The sequence below is a fragment of the Acytostelium subglobosum genome, assembly GCF_000787575.1.
Source record: "Acytostelium subglobosum LB1 DNA, scaffold: scaffold26, whole genome shotgun sequence".
Lineage (NCBI taxonomy): Eukaryota > Evosea > Eumycetozoa > Acytosteliales > Acytosteliaceae > Acytostelium > Acytostelium subglobosum.
The window spans coordinates 233,736-248,866 of record NW_012236507.1 but is presented as its reverse complement, the minus strand read 5'-3'; the positions used below and the strand labels follow the sequence as shown (position 1 = coordinate 248,866).

Sequence of the window (15,131 nt, the reverse complement as noted above, 5' to 3'; positions counted from 1 at the left end):
GTCATTCGCTCATTCATTCATACATATTCACGCTAGTGGCTACACGTGGCCATCACCATCATTATCATCAAGATCGAAGGAGTAAAGACCACACATTGATTGATTGATTGATCGAGTAATCAAGTATCGAGTGATGGTTTATAGTTGGATGTCGACTGGTATCTTGACCATCTCACAAGAGGTCTCCCAGACTTGTCGAGCATTCTCTGGATCGCGTGAGAAGGGGCTGGACGGTTGCTCCTCTTTGATGTTGAAGAACTTGCCCTTGACACCTTGGAGATGTGGCGCGGTACCCAGGGCCAAAGCCTCGGATACCTCAGCACTCACAGTAACCTTGGTGAACATGAATGAGAACAATGGGATTACATATTTGTTGAGGAAGGGATAGCTGTGGAGAATGTTTGTGAGCACGAGTCCAGGATGCATTGCGTTGACCACGATCTTTGAACCCTTGGCATCAAGTCGTCTCTGTAGCTCATTGGTAAAGAGCATGTTGCATAACTTTGATTGGGAGTAGGCAGATTTGGCGCCATAGTCCTTTGGGTCGACTGATAGACGGTCAAGGTCGAGCTTGGCATGGAAGTGAAGACGGGAGGTCAGGATCACTATCCTTGGATTGTCACTCGCTTCCAATGTACTGAGCAACAAGTTTGTCAACAAGAATGGACCCAAATGATTGACACCAAACTGTGACTCAAAGCCATCCTCTGTCAGTTCATAAGGTCCACCATACTTTCCAGCATTGTTTATCAAGTAGTTCAATGGCAAGTTCATGTTCTTGAAGTTTTGGACGAATTCTCTGACCGACTATACATGATGACGAACAAATATTAATACAAGTATATATATATATACTTATAAGTATCCAAGATACATACGTCTAATGAATTGAGGTCCAGTTTCATACATTGAATCTTATCATTGTTGGTCTCATCAATGATCATTTGTTTGGCAACTTCAGCCTTCTCAATGTTTCTGCAAGCCAATATTACACGCATGTTGTGAGCAGCCATCCTCTTGGCAGTCTCCCTTCCAATACCTTCATTTGCACCTATTTTAATTCATTCCATTCAATTAATCAATCATTCATTCTATAAATCACTCTAAATAAAACAATCATTTATTCATTTATTACTTACCTGTTATAATACATACTTTATCTTCCATTTGTATAAGTTATAACTTATTTGTTCAAAGAGATAATAATATCAAGAAAATAATAAACAATACTTGTCGATTTTGTAAATGAATAAAAGAGAGACAGATGATGACAAAGAGATTAGTAACGCCCTTTCTATTTTTGGAAATTTACCACTTTAGGTGTCAAATCAAGAATTCGAACTTTCAAATCATTTCAAACAAACTTTGAAGAAAGAGCGCCAATCTAGTTATTATTCAAAGATAAAAGATACAAATATAGATACAGATATATAGTATGGATAATACAAAGAAACAAACATTGGTTGATAAGAGTAATCCACCATTATTTGGTGACTTGGATGAGTCTGTTGATAGAACACAACCATTCATAATGGGTATCGACGAGGCTGGTAGAGGCCCTGTACTAGGCCCACTTGTCTACGCTGCTGCCTTTGGTCCCCTATCACAAGCCGACACTATAAAGAGACATAAATTCGATGGTAATCAATCACATTCAATCATTCAATCAATCAATCAAACATGCTCAATCAATAACATCACTAACCTCGCACTCATTCAATCAAAGACTCAAAGAAGTTAACGGAACAACAAAGAGAAGGATTGTTTCAGAAGATAGTTGATAATGATAAGTTGTTGGGATTCGTTAGTGATGTGATTGAACCGAGTCATTTGTCAGAGTTGATGTTGTTGAAGAATCCAACGTCACTCAATGTGATCTCTCATCAATCAGCATTGAGTCTAGTTGGCAAGGTGTTGGAGAAGGGCTACAATGTACAAGAGTTGTACGTTGATACGGTGGGTCCACCTCTAAAGTATCAGACGATGATCAAGGTGGCCTATCCATCGATTGGCAAAGTGGTCGTGTCAAAGAAGGCCGATAGTCTGTTCCCAATAGTGTCGGCGGCCAGTATCTGTGCCAAGGTGATACGTGACCTGCGTATCGCGGCAACATCATTCGACGATTATGAAGGCGTGGACATTGGCACCGAGTTTGGCTCGGGCTACCCCAGCGACCCAGTCACCAAGAAGTGGCTGATAGACAATCGCGACAAAGTGTTTGGATATCCTGCCATTACACGTTTCAGCTGGAAGACAACGTCCACAGTAATGGCAAATGCATGTTATAGTGTTGAATGGTATGATGGTCGATCAATCATTCAATCGTTCAATCATTCAATCAATCAACTAACTCTTGGCGCCATGTACACAATATAGGACTTCGCCAGATGCGCCAATGTTCAACTTTGCTACTGGCAAACGAAAGAGGTCAGCATTCTTCAATGACAATCACTTGGAAAATGGCGACTTGGGCTTCTAGTTGTTGGATGTCCAATGCCAGACGACTCGCCATTTCAAGAGGCCTAGCACTGGCACGATCATCATCATTTTGGTCTATCACTTTGATTGCATGGGTCCAACAGTGCAACGACCAGCCCTGCCAACCACCAGCACATCATCTTAAGCGACAGAGCGGAGGCGGTCGTCAAAGGGCAGGTTGGCGGGGCCTCATCGTTATCCAATCAAACAATCACAAGCAGTGAGACCTGCCCAGTTAGTCATCGACCCTTTTTGAACCTTGCAATCAATCAATGAATGAAAGGAATGAAGTTGGAGGAGTGGTGTGTGGAGTAGTGGTCCGCAACACAACCCACAACTCATCTTGGATGAATGGTAGTGTTGGGGCTATGTGGTGTGGTGTGTTTGTGATCAAGTTCATTGGGTGATCGTGCTGTGTTGTAGGTGGGGGGTGTTTGATTGATTGGGTTGCTTTGGCAAAAGGGGTAGGTAGGATGAAGAAGAAGTTATATCATTGATAAATTAAATTAATATCTATCTCTCTCATACTTATTAACTGTTGTTACTAATAACATAAGTGTTTGTTTTACTTCCACTCATTCACTCACTCACCTCAATCACACACAATCACATTCGGGTCAATATTATCATATGACTTTGATCAATCAATCAAACACTTTCAGACCAACAGACATATATTACATTATACATATATAAGCTAAGTCCACATACTCAATCAATCAAATAGTCAGCCAAACAATCAGTTAGTTCAATCATTTAAGCATTGAACAATGAAATGATGATTCAACGGGGAGAGCTGGAAAAGAGTCAAAATGCCCTGTCCTTCCTTTCATCAATACCATTTCCAACGTCGTCACAAGCTCGAAAGGGCAACAACTCCACTGGAAGTGGCTCCAACACCAGCAGCCCACATTCATTCAAGAAACCAATGATACCCACATCGAGCGAGAATGAACTACTTCCACTGCCATTACTATCACAACCATCAATTCCAAAGACGACTGCCCCGACTGCCACGACTTCCACGACGACTACGACAACAACGACGACTCATCCATCATCACCACCTCAACGATCAGTGTTTGTACCACTCCTTGCATCACCAGTCAAGAAGGCCGACCCATCATCACAATCACCATTGATTGGCCAACATCATCACAACTCCTGGATATTCAATTTGAACCATAGTACATACAAGTCATGTGATAATGGCATTGGATCACAGGTCAAGCTCAAATCCAAACAAAACAATGTCTTACTGAAACAAGGTGATCAGTTCTACTTCTCAATTATAAAGGACAAGGACAAGGATAAGGACAAGGACAAGGCTGGCACTGATGGTAATGGAACGATCGTGGCATTGGCCACAGTGTGCCAGGAACCAAAGATCAAGAAATCAGACTCAACATATGAGTTCATAATGAGGTTTGATCGATTCTTCCAGGAACCAATACCGCGGGACCATCTGGGGACTGTGCCCCAACTTGCCAACCTATCATCTTCCAAGTCCACATTCACCAACATCTCAGAACAACAACTTCCACTCTTTGTCGATCTCATCAACAACTATTCGAGCCAGAAAGTCAAGTATGTCCCATCCCATAATCACTGGAATCATTCCATCCACTTACATCAATCAATCAAAATGTAGGAAAGAGGCCATCAACTTCCTAACAGGAATAACATTGGCACCGACCAACTCACCGGTAAAGAGTGAGAATCAAGGTGGTGGAGGATCAGTCAATGTCAGTCCATTGTTGAGTAACTCAATGATCAAGTTGAGTAACAGATCACTGGAGAGTGTACTACTCACATCATCCAGCTCATCATCTGGTCAACTACAAAGTCATCTCCTGTTGCCCCCACTGGGGCATTCCTCATCATCACTCTCCACATCAACTAGTCAATCACACCTACGCATACCAGTCACGCCCAAGAAGAGTACCATGTAAGTGTCATCATCATCCATCCATCCATGCTGTTTACTGACCAAATATATATATATAGTGCCGAGTACAATTCAAACTATAATATATCAATCAATCAGAGGATATTCTTTACAACTGGATCAGGACATCCAATGGCAGTATTCTCAATGATTCGTGGCGACTCGAGGAACCCCAACAAGTCCAAGGGCAAGAGTACTTCCAAAGAGTCACACGATAAACCTGTGTATGTCACCAACCCTCGCCCTTGCCCTCACCTTCACCCTAGCCCTCGCACTTACTTATTAACCCTTACTGGACCTTCCACAGACATAGCATCGAACACATCACACACATTGGAACACAGCTGAAGGAGTCTAGCTTCTTTAGCAGGAGGTCATCGTCGTCGGAGACGTCGTACGCTCACCTCTTGACATCAGTCTATGTCACTCCTTATGTTGTGGTATCACCGGACGAAGTAGACTCGTCTGGCATACCACTAAAGTACGATCCACTATTCCTGGACAACTCTGAACTCAAGACAGGCAAGCATCGCACAGTGATGAACCTCCAATCCTACACAGTGTCGATCTTCCCGCACATCAAAAAGGCAGCGATCAAGGAGGAGCTCAACGAGCAATTCCAACAGAAGCATCCTTGGATCAGGTCTGGCATCACACTATACAAGATACGCAAGCTGAAACGCAAGTTGAAGAAGCTGGCGATCCTCACTGACCTGGAGCTATCTACCCTCGCGCTCTCATTTGTCGCCATCGAGAAGTTGATCATCAAGAGCTTCATCACTAAACTCAACATCAAGCTATACGCAGCCGTCTGTCTTCTCCTGGCGTCCAAGTTCAATGATCCCAAGGCGACCATCACTTTGAAGCCTCTTATTGACGTATGTTTGATTGGATGGCATCCACAGTCACTCGCTCGCTCACTCACTCAAATATCCAATCAATCTATAGAGTATCGAGAAGAAGTTATCAATCACTAGGAAGGAGTTGCTGAGTGCAGAGTTCCAGATTTACTCGCACTTGTCTTTTGGAATGTTCGTGGACTGTGGAGACGTGCTTCCACACTACAATCGAATTGTAAATGAGCTGAGGGCATCACCGCCACATGTACATTTGTTAAATAGTCAATACAGTATGTAAGGGGCAGGGCAGGTAATCCTGCTAGCCCATGTTTGAGTGACACCTCTCTGGATCACTTAACAATCTTTATTAGTTGACAGACTGCTCCACTTCACTGATTAGTGGTCTTTTGGAGTCGTCGAGTCTGGCTCCACTGATGTGTTGAGGAATCCACCGACAATTTGAGGTGAGACATATGATTGATCGATGATTCTCCAGAACTGTGACACTCTGGTATCTTGTTGTTTGTAATGATACTCGATATTGGTGCCAACTGCAAACACTTGTGCGAGTTGTCTTGGGAATGTTGGAGGACCATTCATTATCCTGACATTCCTGATCAATGTCGAGTATGGTGTATGTAACTGAAGTATTGCTGCGTCGTGCACTGCGAGTTCAGTCAATGACGCGGGAAGTTGATCAGGAGACAGTGTGTATTTGGCATCTGCCTTAAATAAGACCAATGATGTCAGGGAGCTTGGCAACGCTCCTGGTTGAATAGGCGCATGTGTACATAATGCGAGGCTGGTGACTGACTTGGGGACGTAAACAAATGATGGCGGGTTCATTTCAAGGTCGGTGATAGAATGAGGAAGGTTGCAAAGGATTCTGTCGGCCAACCCAGTGGTCATGTCCCATACTCTGAGGTACGGTGAGAATCTGAGCTTCAATGATGTCAACGATGGTGGAAGTGATCTGAACGGAATTGTGAACTCTGGAGTGAGGTTTGAAAGAATGAGCGATTGAAGCGAGGTCATGAGCGAGAGTTGGACATTCGTGTCTGACAGCTCGAGAAGATAGCTAAGGTGTCTTAGCGTTGATGGCATTGACTGTTGATCGCACAGACTCATCCTACAATCCAACGACGTCACTGACTGGGGAATGACACCAGGCCGAAGCATTGGCGGCGTAAAGGTTTGGTAGTGGCTCATGGTGAGACGCTTGAGTGATGGAGGAAGGAACCAACTTGGCACGAGTGAGTCCTCCTCCGCAAGAGGTAGCATCTCTCTATTATGTGTTGGAAGTTGAATGCGAAGATGTTTGAGGGAGCCTGGCAAGACATCGCTTTGGAATGGCTGTGAGTAAAAGAGATCAAGAAAGTGCAGGCCAGGGGGCAGGCTGCCAGGTTCGAATGTGGATGTTTGTCCAACTCCGCTTCCACCGCTGTCCTCGTAGAGGAATGAGAGGTGTGTGACAGAGGAGGGGATCATGCCAGGCGTGATGTGTTTGAAGAGGCGTATGAGTGTCAGTTTGGTCAACGACGCAGGGAACATGCCAACGATTAATGGATGCTGATGTTGATAGACTGACAGACTGGTCACAGTTGATGGAATCGAGCCGACAGCGATCGGACAGAACTAAAGATAGAGTTTGGTGACGCTCGGTGGGATGATCGATGGCACCAAATACCCTTTATAATGCTCCAGTGCCAGCTTGGTCAGTGAGCGCAGTGGTTGTAGGTAAGCCAGGTTGAGTATCTGTTGTTGGATCTGTTGAGGGCATTTGTAGAAGTACTGATTGAGAACACTGTAGTCCACTGCCAGTCTTCGGAGTGATGTTGCACCCCTCAACCTATTGGCTGCAGGAAGTTTAATGTGTTTGAATCTGAGCTTGCCAATGCTGGAGTATGAGCTGAGAGAAGGTAGATGTTCCACGTCTGCACTAGAGTTGGTTAGTCGAGCAACGCGCGGACAGATCACTCGATCACTCTCAGTCACGTGACTCATACATACTGAGTGTTTGGTCGTGAAGACTACCTCGTTGATGTGTTTGTGCGCCATCATCTTGCTCGTCTCCCAACAATGAGATGGGTGGCAATGATCATTTCCACCAGATGCGTGTCTGATCATAGTCGCCATCCTTGGTACATAGGTAAGGAGGTCCCAAGAATGTGTTCAGTTTACGGAGTGGACCCAACATGAATGGGACAGATCTGATCAATGGTCGTCTGATCTTGTAGAGTCTAGTGCAGGTGAGCAATAGACACACAGTGTCCATTGCATCAAGATATGAAGCAATGTGACCCAACAGCAATAGTGATATGCTGTTCAATGTTGACATCTTTCAATCAATCGATCAAACAAAACAAATGAATGAATAACAGGCAAGGCAAATCATTACTTATCAAACGTTCGTGTACTGCTAAGTCTTTGTAAGATTCTTGATGATGATCTGGATGGCTTGATGAAGCTCTGTTTGAATGTCGCTCTTGTCCATCACACTGAGCCAACGTGTCATTGATGATGTCTGAGCTATTGATGTTATATCAAGTTGTTGCTGTTGTTGTTGTTGCTGTGGATCATGTTGTTGTTGATGTTGATGTTGACTGGCATAGATCTGTTTGTCTGGCAACTGATCGATCAATATCTGTAGACACTCTTCAGCTAGCACTGGATAGGTCTTGGCAATCCTGGTCATCGAGGGCAGTGTCTGTCTGATGAATGACACCTTGTCAAAGTCCTCCATCATCATGGCCTGTGATGGTGGCGGTGGTTGGGCATTGACATTGACATTGACATTAACATTGTTGGCCTGTTGCAGATTGAATCCAATGCGTCCCAGTGCCTGGCGACAGATGCGCAGTGACTTTGGTATTGGATACTTCTCGGCCAGGAATGCCACGAGCTGGATGGAGAACACCTGCTTGTCCACGCTGGGCAGGTTGAGCAACTCGGGCAAGAAGTCAAAGCAGATGTGCATCGAAGGTATGTGAGTCACGGTGATTGGTAGCAGCTGTGCCATGTAGCCTTGGAAGTGAATGAGTTTAACAAGCAATGGCTTCTCGATGAACAGTTGATGAATGAAGTTACAAATGTTGCAACGTATCTCTTCAATGTCCGCTGATGTATATGCATGTGTTTGAGTTCGCTTGAGCTTGTTGCTGTTGCTGGTGTTCGAATCATTCGCGTCCAAAGAGTCCACTTCATTGTCAACATGTGAGTTCAGTACATCCTTGGCGCCTATCCTATTGACAACACAAAGTTCCAGAAGTATCTGAATGATTGAGCTCTCTTGAGTCAATATCAATGTAGTTATCTCTTCCTGTTTGCCACTTCCCTGTTGGTTGATTGATCGAATGATTGAGTTAGTATGATTGATTGATTGATTGGTTGATGATGGACATACCACTGGCGCGATCTGGATCTGGTTCTGGAGGTACTTCTTGGAGGACATCATGTAGAAGTATAGGATGTGCAGAAGGATGTTGAAGAGTGGAGGGCAGTTGAAGACGGTGGGATGCGCGCGGAACACTAGAAGTGGGTCAGAGATGATGTCGGTGTGATTGTACTGCGACTGGACGACCAGTATACTCGGTGATGCACTAGTGGTCGTGAGAACATTGATCGTCTTAAGTGCAATGTCCGATTGCTCCAAGGGGAACACCCGGCTCCAAAGCTCGGCGAACGGTGCGATGAGTCCCTCGACGGGCGGATTGGCACGTTGTTCAATCAGTATGGGCAGCAAGTGTTGAATGAGTGGGAATATATATACAATGAGCTCGCCATCGGCCAGCGTTCCAAGGTAGTTGAGCAACAGATGAGTGGTGGTCGGTTGCTCCGCCGCCCTTTGACAAATATTTACAAGCTCCTTAAAGTCGCTCTTACCATTAGGCAACACGGCCCTACGATTGAATTGAGGAATGAATTGGAACTGATCGATTGAGCTATCAATGAGTGATTGATTGAGTGAATGAGTGTCAGTCATGCACGCCACGCATGGGTCGCGTCCATCCCATAAATACTAACTTTGATAACTTCTCCTCTTCGCCAAGGAGTAGACTAACATTGAAGAACTGAGGGAATTGAGAGGAGATGAGGTAGAGGAATGGTGGAATGATGAAGAAGTAGTCCGCTTGATTGGATTGAATGATGTTGATGCACTTCTGAATGGGTAGCTTCGAGAGGAATTCGATTGAATACTCTTTCACTATGATTGATTGATGGAGGGAGTGAGTGATGAGTGATCGAATGAGTGTGACCATGGACTTACACTGTGTTGACTCGACTAGTAGACTGGGTGTCTTGCCCTTCAATGTCTCTTTTAGCTTCATTACACTGTCGTTGTAGCGTAGAGCATAGTATACAACAAGTACTTGGACAACTTGTGAGGTCTTGGCACTTGTAGCAAACACACTTGATATCGTCCATTCAGCAATCCTCTTCATGTAGAACAATGGATTGTTTGTTGTGATCGTTGGTTCAATGATGCTAGTATGAGTGTTGGAATGGAATGGATGAGTTAGTGATCGTGCCAGTGGGCATGGCCATCCTGGATCTTGGACATGCATACTTTTTGACAAGCTTGTCGAGACAGGACGGGAGAAGGTAGTGGACGGGTGTGGATGCCTTGAGGGTCTGAGCCCAGATCCATGCACCAACGTCAGTCTCGTACTTTTCAAAGATTCGCTCGCTGAGTAGATGGTAGATGCACATGATCGACGTGTTTTGCTGATCGCGATTGTTTGATAGGTTGTCAACGTAGGGCAACAGTGATGACTTCATGGCGACCAATGCCTCGGGGAATATATCCTTGGTGAGCAATTCACCAATTTGATTCAAACTCTCTGTATGGATCGATGGGCGGAAGCCCAGGATAGTCTTGACCGTCGCCACAATGTTCTGTAGTTGTCTCGTGTGGAAGTATATCGCGATCAACAACATCAAATCATTGCATGATGTCACCTTCAACAAGTTATCAAAGCATTCTGTTACGCGTCTCTAAGTATGAGGGTCATGTTGAATGTGTGAGTGATTGGAATGATTTACATGCGATCCAGGAATAACATACTGGTGGCACAATGCGAAGTAGACCTTCAACCGCGAGGAGGAAGCAAAGGAATAGTTTTGGAAATGATCTGTTGTCTTTGCCAGTGGAGGACATGTTCTTCTCGAGTAATCCAATGGAAAGTGTCACCTCGTTTGGGTTGAGCTTGATGCCCAACACTCCTCCCATGCCACAATACACCCTTATGATTGAGTTGACATCGATATCAACTGCGCCCTCCACTGATGATGACTTGGTCGAGCTATCCAACTATGTTTGAATGATTGGATGTTAGCCAGAGTACGCTCAAGTGATCATGATCAAACATACCATGGATAACAATGTCTCCCTGATCTCGTTGAAGGCTGGCGTCTCCTTTTGTGCAAGGTGATCTTTGATCCAGAGGTATTCCTGTCGATTGGTGATAATGTTGCAGATAAAGTCAACTTCATCATGGATGTATCTCGAGGTGATGTGGAGTACCAGGTCCGGTAGTAGTGTGCGCTCGACCAACTTTTGTCTAATGTATGTTGCAGCGAATGGTGACAGTCGACACAACTTGCAGAGCACCATTCGTATCCTATCCATGCCCACCAAGTCTATCGATGCCAACACAACCGAGTCCACAATATCCTTAAAGTCCACCGGGTTGTTCAATGCCATGATGTAAACCAAGTGCGCTGCTTGCTTGAGGAACAGCATCGATCCAAGTATGACCTGAATGAATGAATGAATGAGTGAGTGACCGGTAACGCGTTGATGAGGTGTGGACGTCATAACATAACTTACATTGAAGTCCAACAGATGTCCAAAGAGATGAGCTATAAGTGGCAGGATGTAACTGAGCTCGGTGAGGTAGATGGGCAGATCGAGTACGATGGACTCGTATGATCTTTGACCCGATGCAAATGTGTCCAGGTCAACACTGCCCATCTGTGTAGTCTTCTTGATGATGTGTAACTCATGTTGATGCTCGGCATGGTGTAACAAAGCAATCAAGTCACTGAGCACCAGCTTCAACTTCATCGCGCAGTCACCATTCTCGAATGCATGCTGTACATTGCGCGTTGACTGTATGAATGATACCATCTGGTCAGTCTATACGTGAATGAGTTAGTAAGTATGATTGAATGATTGAATGAACGAATGAACGAATGAGTGAATGAACATACATGACCTAACTTCTTCCATTGTTGTAGTTCATCTTCGGCAAAGATGAAGAGTGGCTTGAGGTCCAGACATTGGTAGGCGGTTAGACGTGCAAGTGAGCTGGCCATGTGAGGTGTCATACTAGGTGTGTTCTCATGTAGCATAGTACGCAACTGTTCATCTGTTATAGATATCTGTAATAGTAGTGATAGACATAGTTCTCTATCTTGTGGCAGATCATCTTGATTATCATTGTTATTATTGTTGTTGTTGTTATTGCTGCTGTGATCACTCTGTTGTTGATGTTGGTGATGTTGTTGTTGTTGTTGTTCAAACAATGTCCTAACAACTGATTCAAAGTCGCCTTCAAGTAACAGGTCGAACAATGTACTATTCTGTCGCGACATGTGTTGAAGCGTCATGACCTTCTATCCTATCGTATATCACACCTCAACCAACAAAGTAAGTAAGAATAAGTATATATATATGAATGAATGAGATGTATTACTTGTGCATTTGATTGAATGAATGAAAGTTGGGATGATGTTCACTACGGCGCCACTTCAAAACTTGTGGTCGCGCGAACTACCATCACTACCTTTGGTGTCCACATCTTTGGGTCTCTTCCTATTCTTATCCTGGACGGTCGGTTCCACCTTGTCTGACTTCTTCTTCTTAATGGTCTTGGATCTGTACTCTTGGGCATTGTTGGAGGTTGTAGTTGTGGATGTGGTTGAAGTAGTTGAAGAAGTTGGCGGAGCGGATGTTTCATCATTCTCAAGCAATCTTCTCCTCAGTTGTGAGACCATCCACTATGCTTGCTATATCTTAACATGAGACATTTGTATACCAGGTTGATTGATTGGTTGATTCAACGAATGAATCATTTAGTGAGTAAGTGTGGACTTTGAAGACCTGTCTCTTATCTGGCGTTCCATAAATAACCTCCTGTTATTGGATGCCAAACGTCTGTATCCAACCATCATTGAGGTGGATGTTTCAAAGTGTCGGTTCGTCAAGTACTCTAAGTATAATCATTGGCAAAGACTCCATCCATTAATCATCCAACCAATCAATCAAGTAATCAATCACACATATATATATGTCTATCACTCACTCGCTTCAAACGATCAATCAATCAAACAGAGAGGTTGCCAAATATGGTGGCAGTGGGGGCATGCATTCGTGGGGGTTTGGTTGCCGACCATTCGAATCAAAGTCTTTGACTTGTTTGTCATCAAATTAGAACAATGTGATTGACGAGTGGGGGGTAGTGTTGTGACCAGACCTACATTAGGTGCCTGGTGATCGTGGGGAAGGGTATACCCTTTGTGATCAGTGAAAAAAGGAATCGTGATGATGATCAAATAAAGTCAACAACAACCCAACCTGCCCTACCTGCCAACCATCAATCCATCCATCGCCGTCATCATGAAACAACTTATCACCTCACTTTTCCCCCAACACTAACCAAGTAAAGTAAACAAGGTCATGTTTGCCCTGCCCTGTCTTTAACTATTCATCCACTCCATCAAATCGTTCTGCCTCACCTCAACAATCATTCATTCATTATTACTCTGATATAGTTAAACGAAGATATATATATATAGGAATATAGGTTTTGAGGAAATTTCTAAAGGTACGTTTGTGACGTCACTATGTCGGGACGGAATCATTCCACCACACCACTTATTTCTTAGTTTATTAGACTCAACTTATTAACAATATAATAACTATAGTGATGGACAATAGATATCAACATCAACAACAACAACAACAACAACAAGGATGTGATCCAAGTGTTGATTATAGAGCACTTTATTCAAGTTTGAAGAGGAAGTTTAGTGTGATTGCTGAAGAGAAGGATGATACTATTATTCAATTGGAGCATGCCAAGAAGCAATTAAAGAAGTTGGCCTCTGAGAAGAGGTATGTTAACTAACATCAACCAATCATTCAATCAAACATACACTAACTGGAACTATCCCACCCTACCCACCATCACCCCCATTCAATCACTCAATCAATTAAATAGGTTCTTATTAGATAGATTGTTAAAGTTTGAAGAGGTGTCTTCTGACTCTGATTCAGAGTCCAGGTTCGCGACAAAGCCTCAAGCCCACCCCACATCACTTCCCCCACTGTTGCCACTCCACTCATCACACAATTCCAACATGTTGTTGATATCGCCAAATGTTGGAAATAGAGATAATAGAGACCGAGATAGGGATACAGACAGAGAACAACTACAGCAACAACAACAACAACATATAGATAGAGATAGAGAGAGACAACATGTTAAGAGGGAGAGGGCACCAAATGGATCATCGTCCAAGAAGTCGAATGGTAGACTTGGTGGCCAAATGCATATTCGTCCACCAACAGTGTCACCAACGAATAAGGGCTTAGCACCAGGTGAGGACATGTACTCCATGTTGCCAGACAGAGACAAGTCTGACGCTGAGGATGTTTCCATGGCCGCGTTGTCCAGTAGCAGGGGACTGCAACAACAACAACAACAACATCCCACTCAACAGTCACTGACACAGCCACCACAAACAATGATGTTGGATGAGATACCACCTGGATTGGCCGAGGGACACGAGGGCTATTGTATGGCCTTTGGCAAGGACCGTCTGTGCAAGGGCAAGGCATTAGCCAACTGCAAGTACTGTTGGCATCACGCGCCACTCGACCCCAACTCGGACTTTGTCTGGTGTCAGTACGAGAACAAGAACAAGAAGAACTCAAAGAAGTGCAACATACCCGTGCAGAAGTGGAAGCTGCAGCCATTCTGTGGCTACCATCAGACCAAGGCGCAGCGCAACCTCAACTCAGAGTCTGGCGACGACGACTCTGACAGCGCCATCACAGACAGCAACAACAAGCAGGCACGTGCGTCATCGGCCACCGGACCATCGACATCGTCGTCCATCGCCGCCATCACCCAACCATCAACAACACCAACACAATCATCAAAGAAGAAGGGTCATCATAGACGTGAGCCAAGCTCCAGTGCCAGTGCCAGCGCCAATGCGTCCACACCAATGGGCTCATCGCCAGTGTCATTGAGTCCACCATCACAGTATGATGCTGGTGGCGACACACTCAAGTTCCACATGTACAATATCAAGGTCAACTCAAACAATCACACTCGCGCCGAAAAGATCACGCTGCCACCCACACTGCCTATGCGTCCAACCTACCATGCATCACTATCACCTCCTCCACTGGGCAGTGGTGATGGAGAGAGTAGTGATCCAATTGATGTAGTTGTATGATCTGATCAATCATTCAGTTGGACCCTTTGGCCTCGTGAGGCCTTTTCAAGTTTCATCCATGTGATTAAAATTCACATTTGGATGATATATATACACATAATATATATTATATCCTTATTAAATCAATCACTCTTGAGTGAGTGTATCCATACCTCAATACTCCAAGACCCGACTCCAAATAAGGAAATCAACTTAATTAGGACACTTTGAAATTTCAACGAGATCCACACACATACACACAAGTTCTACCTCTCTCAATCTTCCATTCATTCTTTAATTCATTCAAACATACATACATACATATATACATATATATTAGAGACATGTCAGTCGTTCATAATAAGGATAAGAACTTTAGTATCACCTTTGACAATGGAGGTATGTTGCGTTGTCTA

General features: G+C 44.2%; 6 protein-coding genes across 6 annotated transcripts; 3 read left to right on the top strand and 3 right to left on the bottom strand.

The window, feature by feature from the left end:
• Positions 1-141: 141 nt before the first annotated feature.
• Positions 142-1,170, bottom strand: SAMD00019534_102580 (hypothetical protein; the record flags this gene model as incomplete). The annotated part of the gene is made up of 3 exons (XM_012894509.1): positions 142-807; positions 879-1,051; positions 1,140-1,170. Coding segments are annotated over 3 exons (870 nt in total), but the record flags the coding sequence as incomplete, so codon positions are not given.
• Positions 1,171-1,842: 672 nt separating this feature from the next.
• Positions 1,843-2,479, top strand: SAMD00019534_102570 (hypothetical protein; the record flags this gene model as incomplete). The annotated part of the gene is made up of 2 exons (XM_012894508.1): positions 1,843-2,297; positions 2,377-2,479. The coding sequence occupies 2 exons, from the start codon at positions 1,843-1,845 to the stop codon at positions 2,477-2,479; spliced, it is 558 nt and encodes a 185-aa protein (XP_012749962.1).
• A 927-nt stretch (positions 2,480-3,406) lies between these two features.
• On the top strand, positions 3,407-5,563 carry SAMD00019534_102560 (hypothetical protein; the record flags this gene model as incomplete). The annotated part of the gene is made up of 5 exons (XM_012894507.1): positions 3,407-4,065; positions 4,130-4,426; positions 4,486-4,650; positions 4,734-5,304; positions 5,375-5,563. 5 exons carry the CDS (start codon positions 3,407-3,409, stop codon positions 5,561-5,563), a joined length of 1,881 nt encoding a protein of 626 aa, XP_012749961.1.
• A 98-nt stretch (positions 5,564-5,661) lies between these two features.
• Positions 5,662-6,816, bottom strand: SAMD00019534_102550 (hypothetical protein; the record flags this gene model as incomplete). The annotated part of the gene is made up of 1 exon (XM_012894506.1): positions 5,662-6,816. One exon carries the CDS (start codon positions 6,814-6,816, stop codon positions 5,662-5,664), a length of 1,155 nt encoding a protein of 384 aa, XP_012749960.1.
• Positions 6,817-7,684: 868 nt separating this feature from the next.
• SAMD00019534_102540 (hypothetical protein) lies at positions 7,685-11,862 on the bottom strand (the record flags this gene model as incomplete). Its single annotated transcript, XM_012894505.1, has 9 exons — positions 7,685-8,599; positions 8,669-9,206; positions 9,289-9,469; positions 9,533-9,750; positions 9,833-10,260; positions 10,331-10,576; positions 10,637-11,023; positions 11,096-11,404; positions 11,479-11,862. 9 exons carry the CDS (start codon positions 11,860-11,862, stop codon positions 7,685-7,687), a joined length of 3,606 nt encoding a protein of 1,201 aa, XP_012749959.1.
• Positions 11,863-13,196: 1,334 nt separating this feature from the next.
• Positions 13,197-14,736, top strand: SAMD00019534_102530 (hypothetical protein; the record flags this gene model as incomplete). The annotated part of the gene is made up of 2 exons (XM_012894504.1): positions 13,197-13,384; positions 13,491-14,736. The coding sequence occupies 2 exons, from the start codon at positions 13,197-13,199 to the stop codon at positions 14,734-14,736; spliced, it is 1,434 nt and encodes a 477-aa protein (XP_012749958.1).
• Between the last annotated feature and the right edge of the window lie 395 nt (positions 14,737-15,131).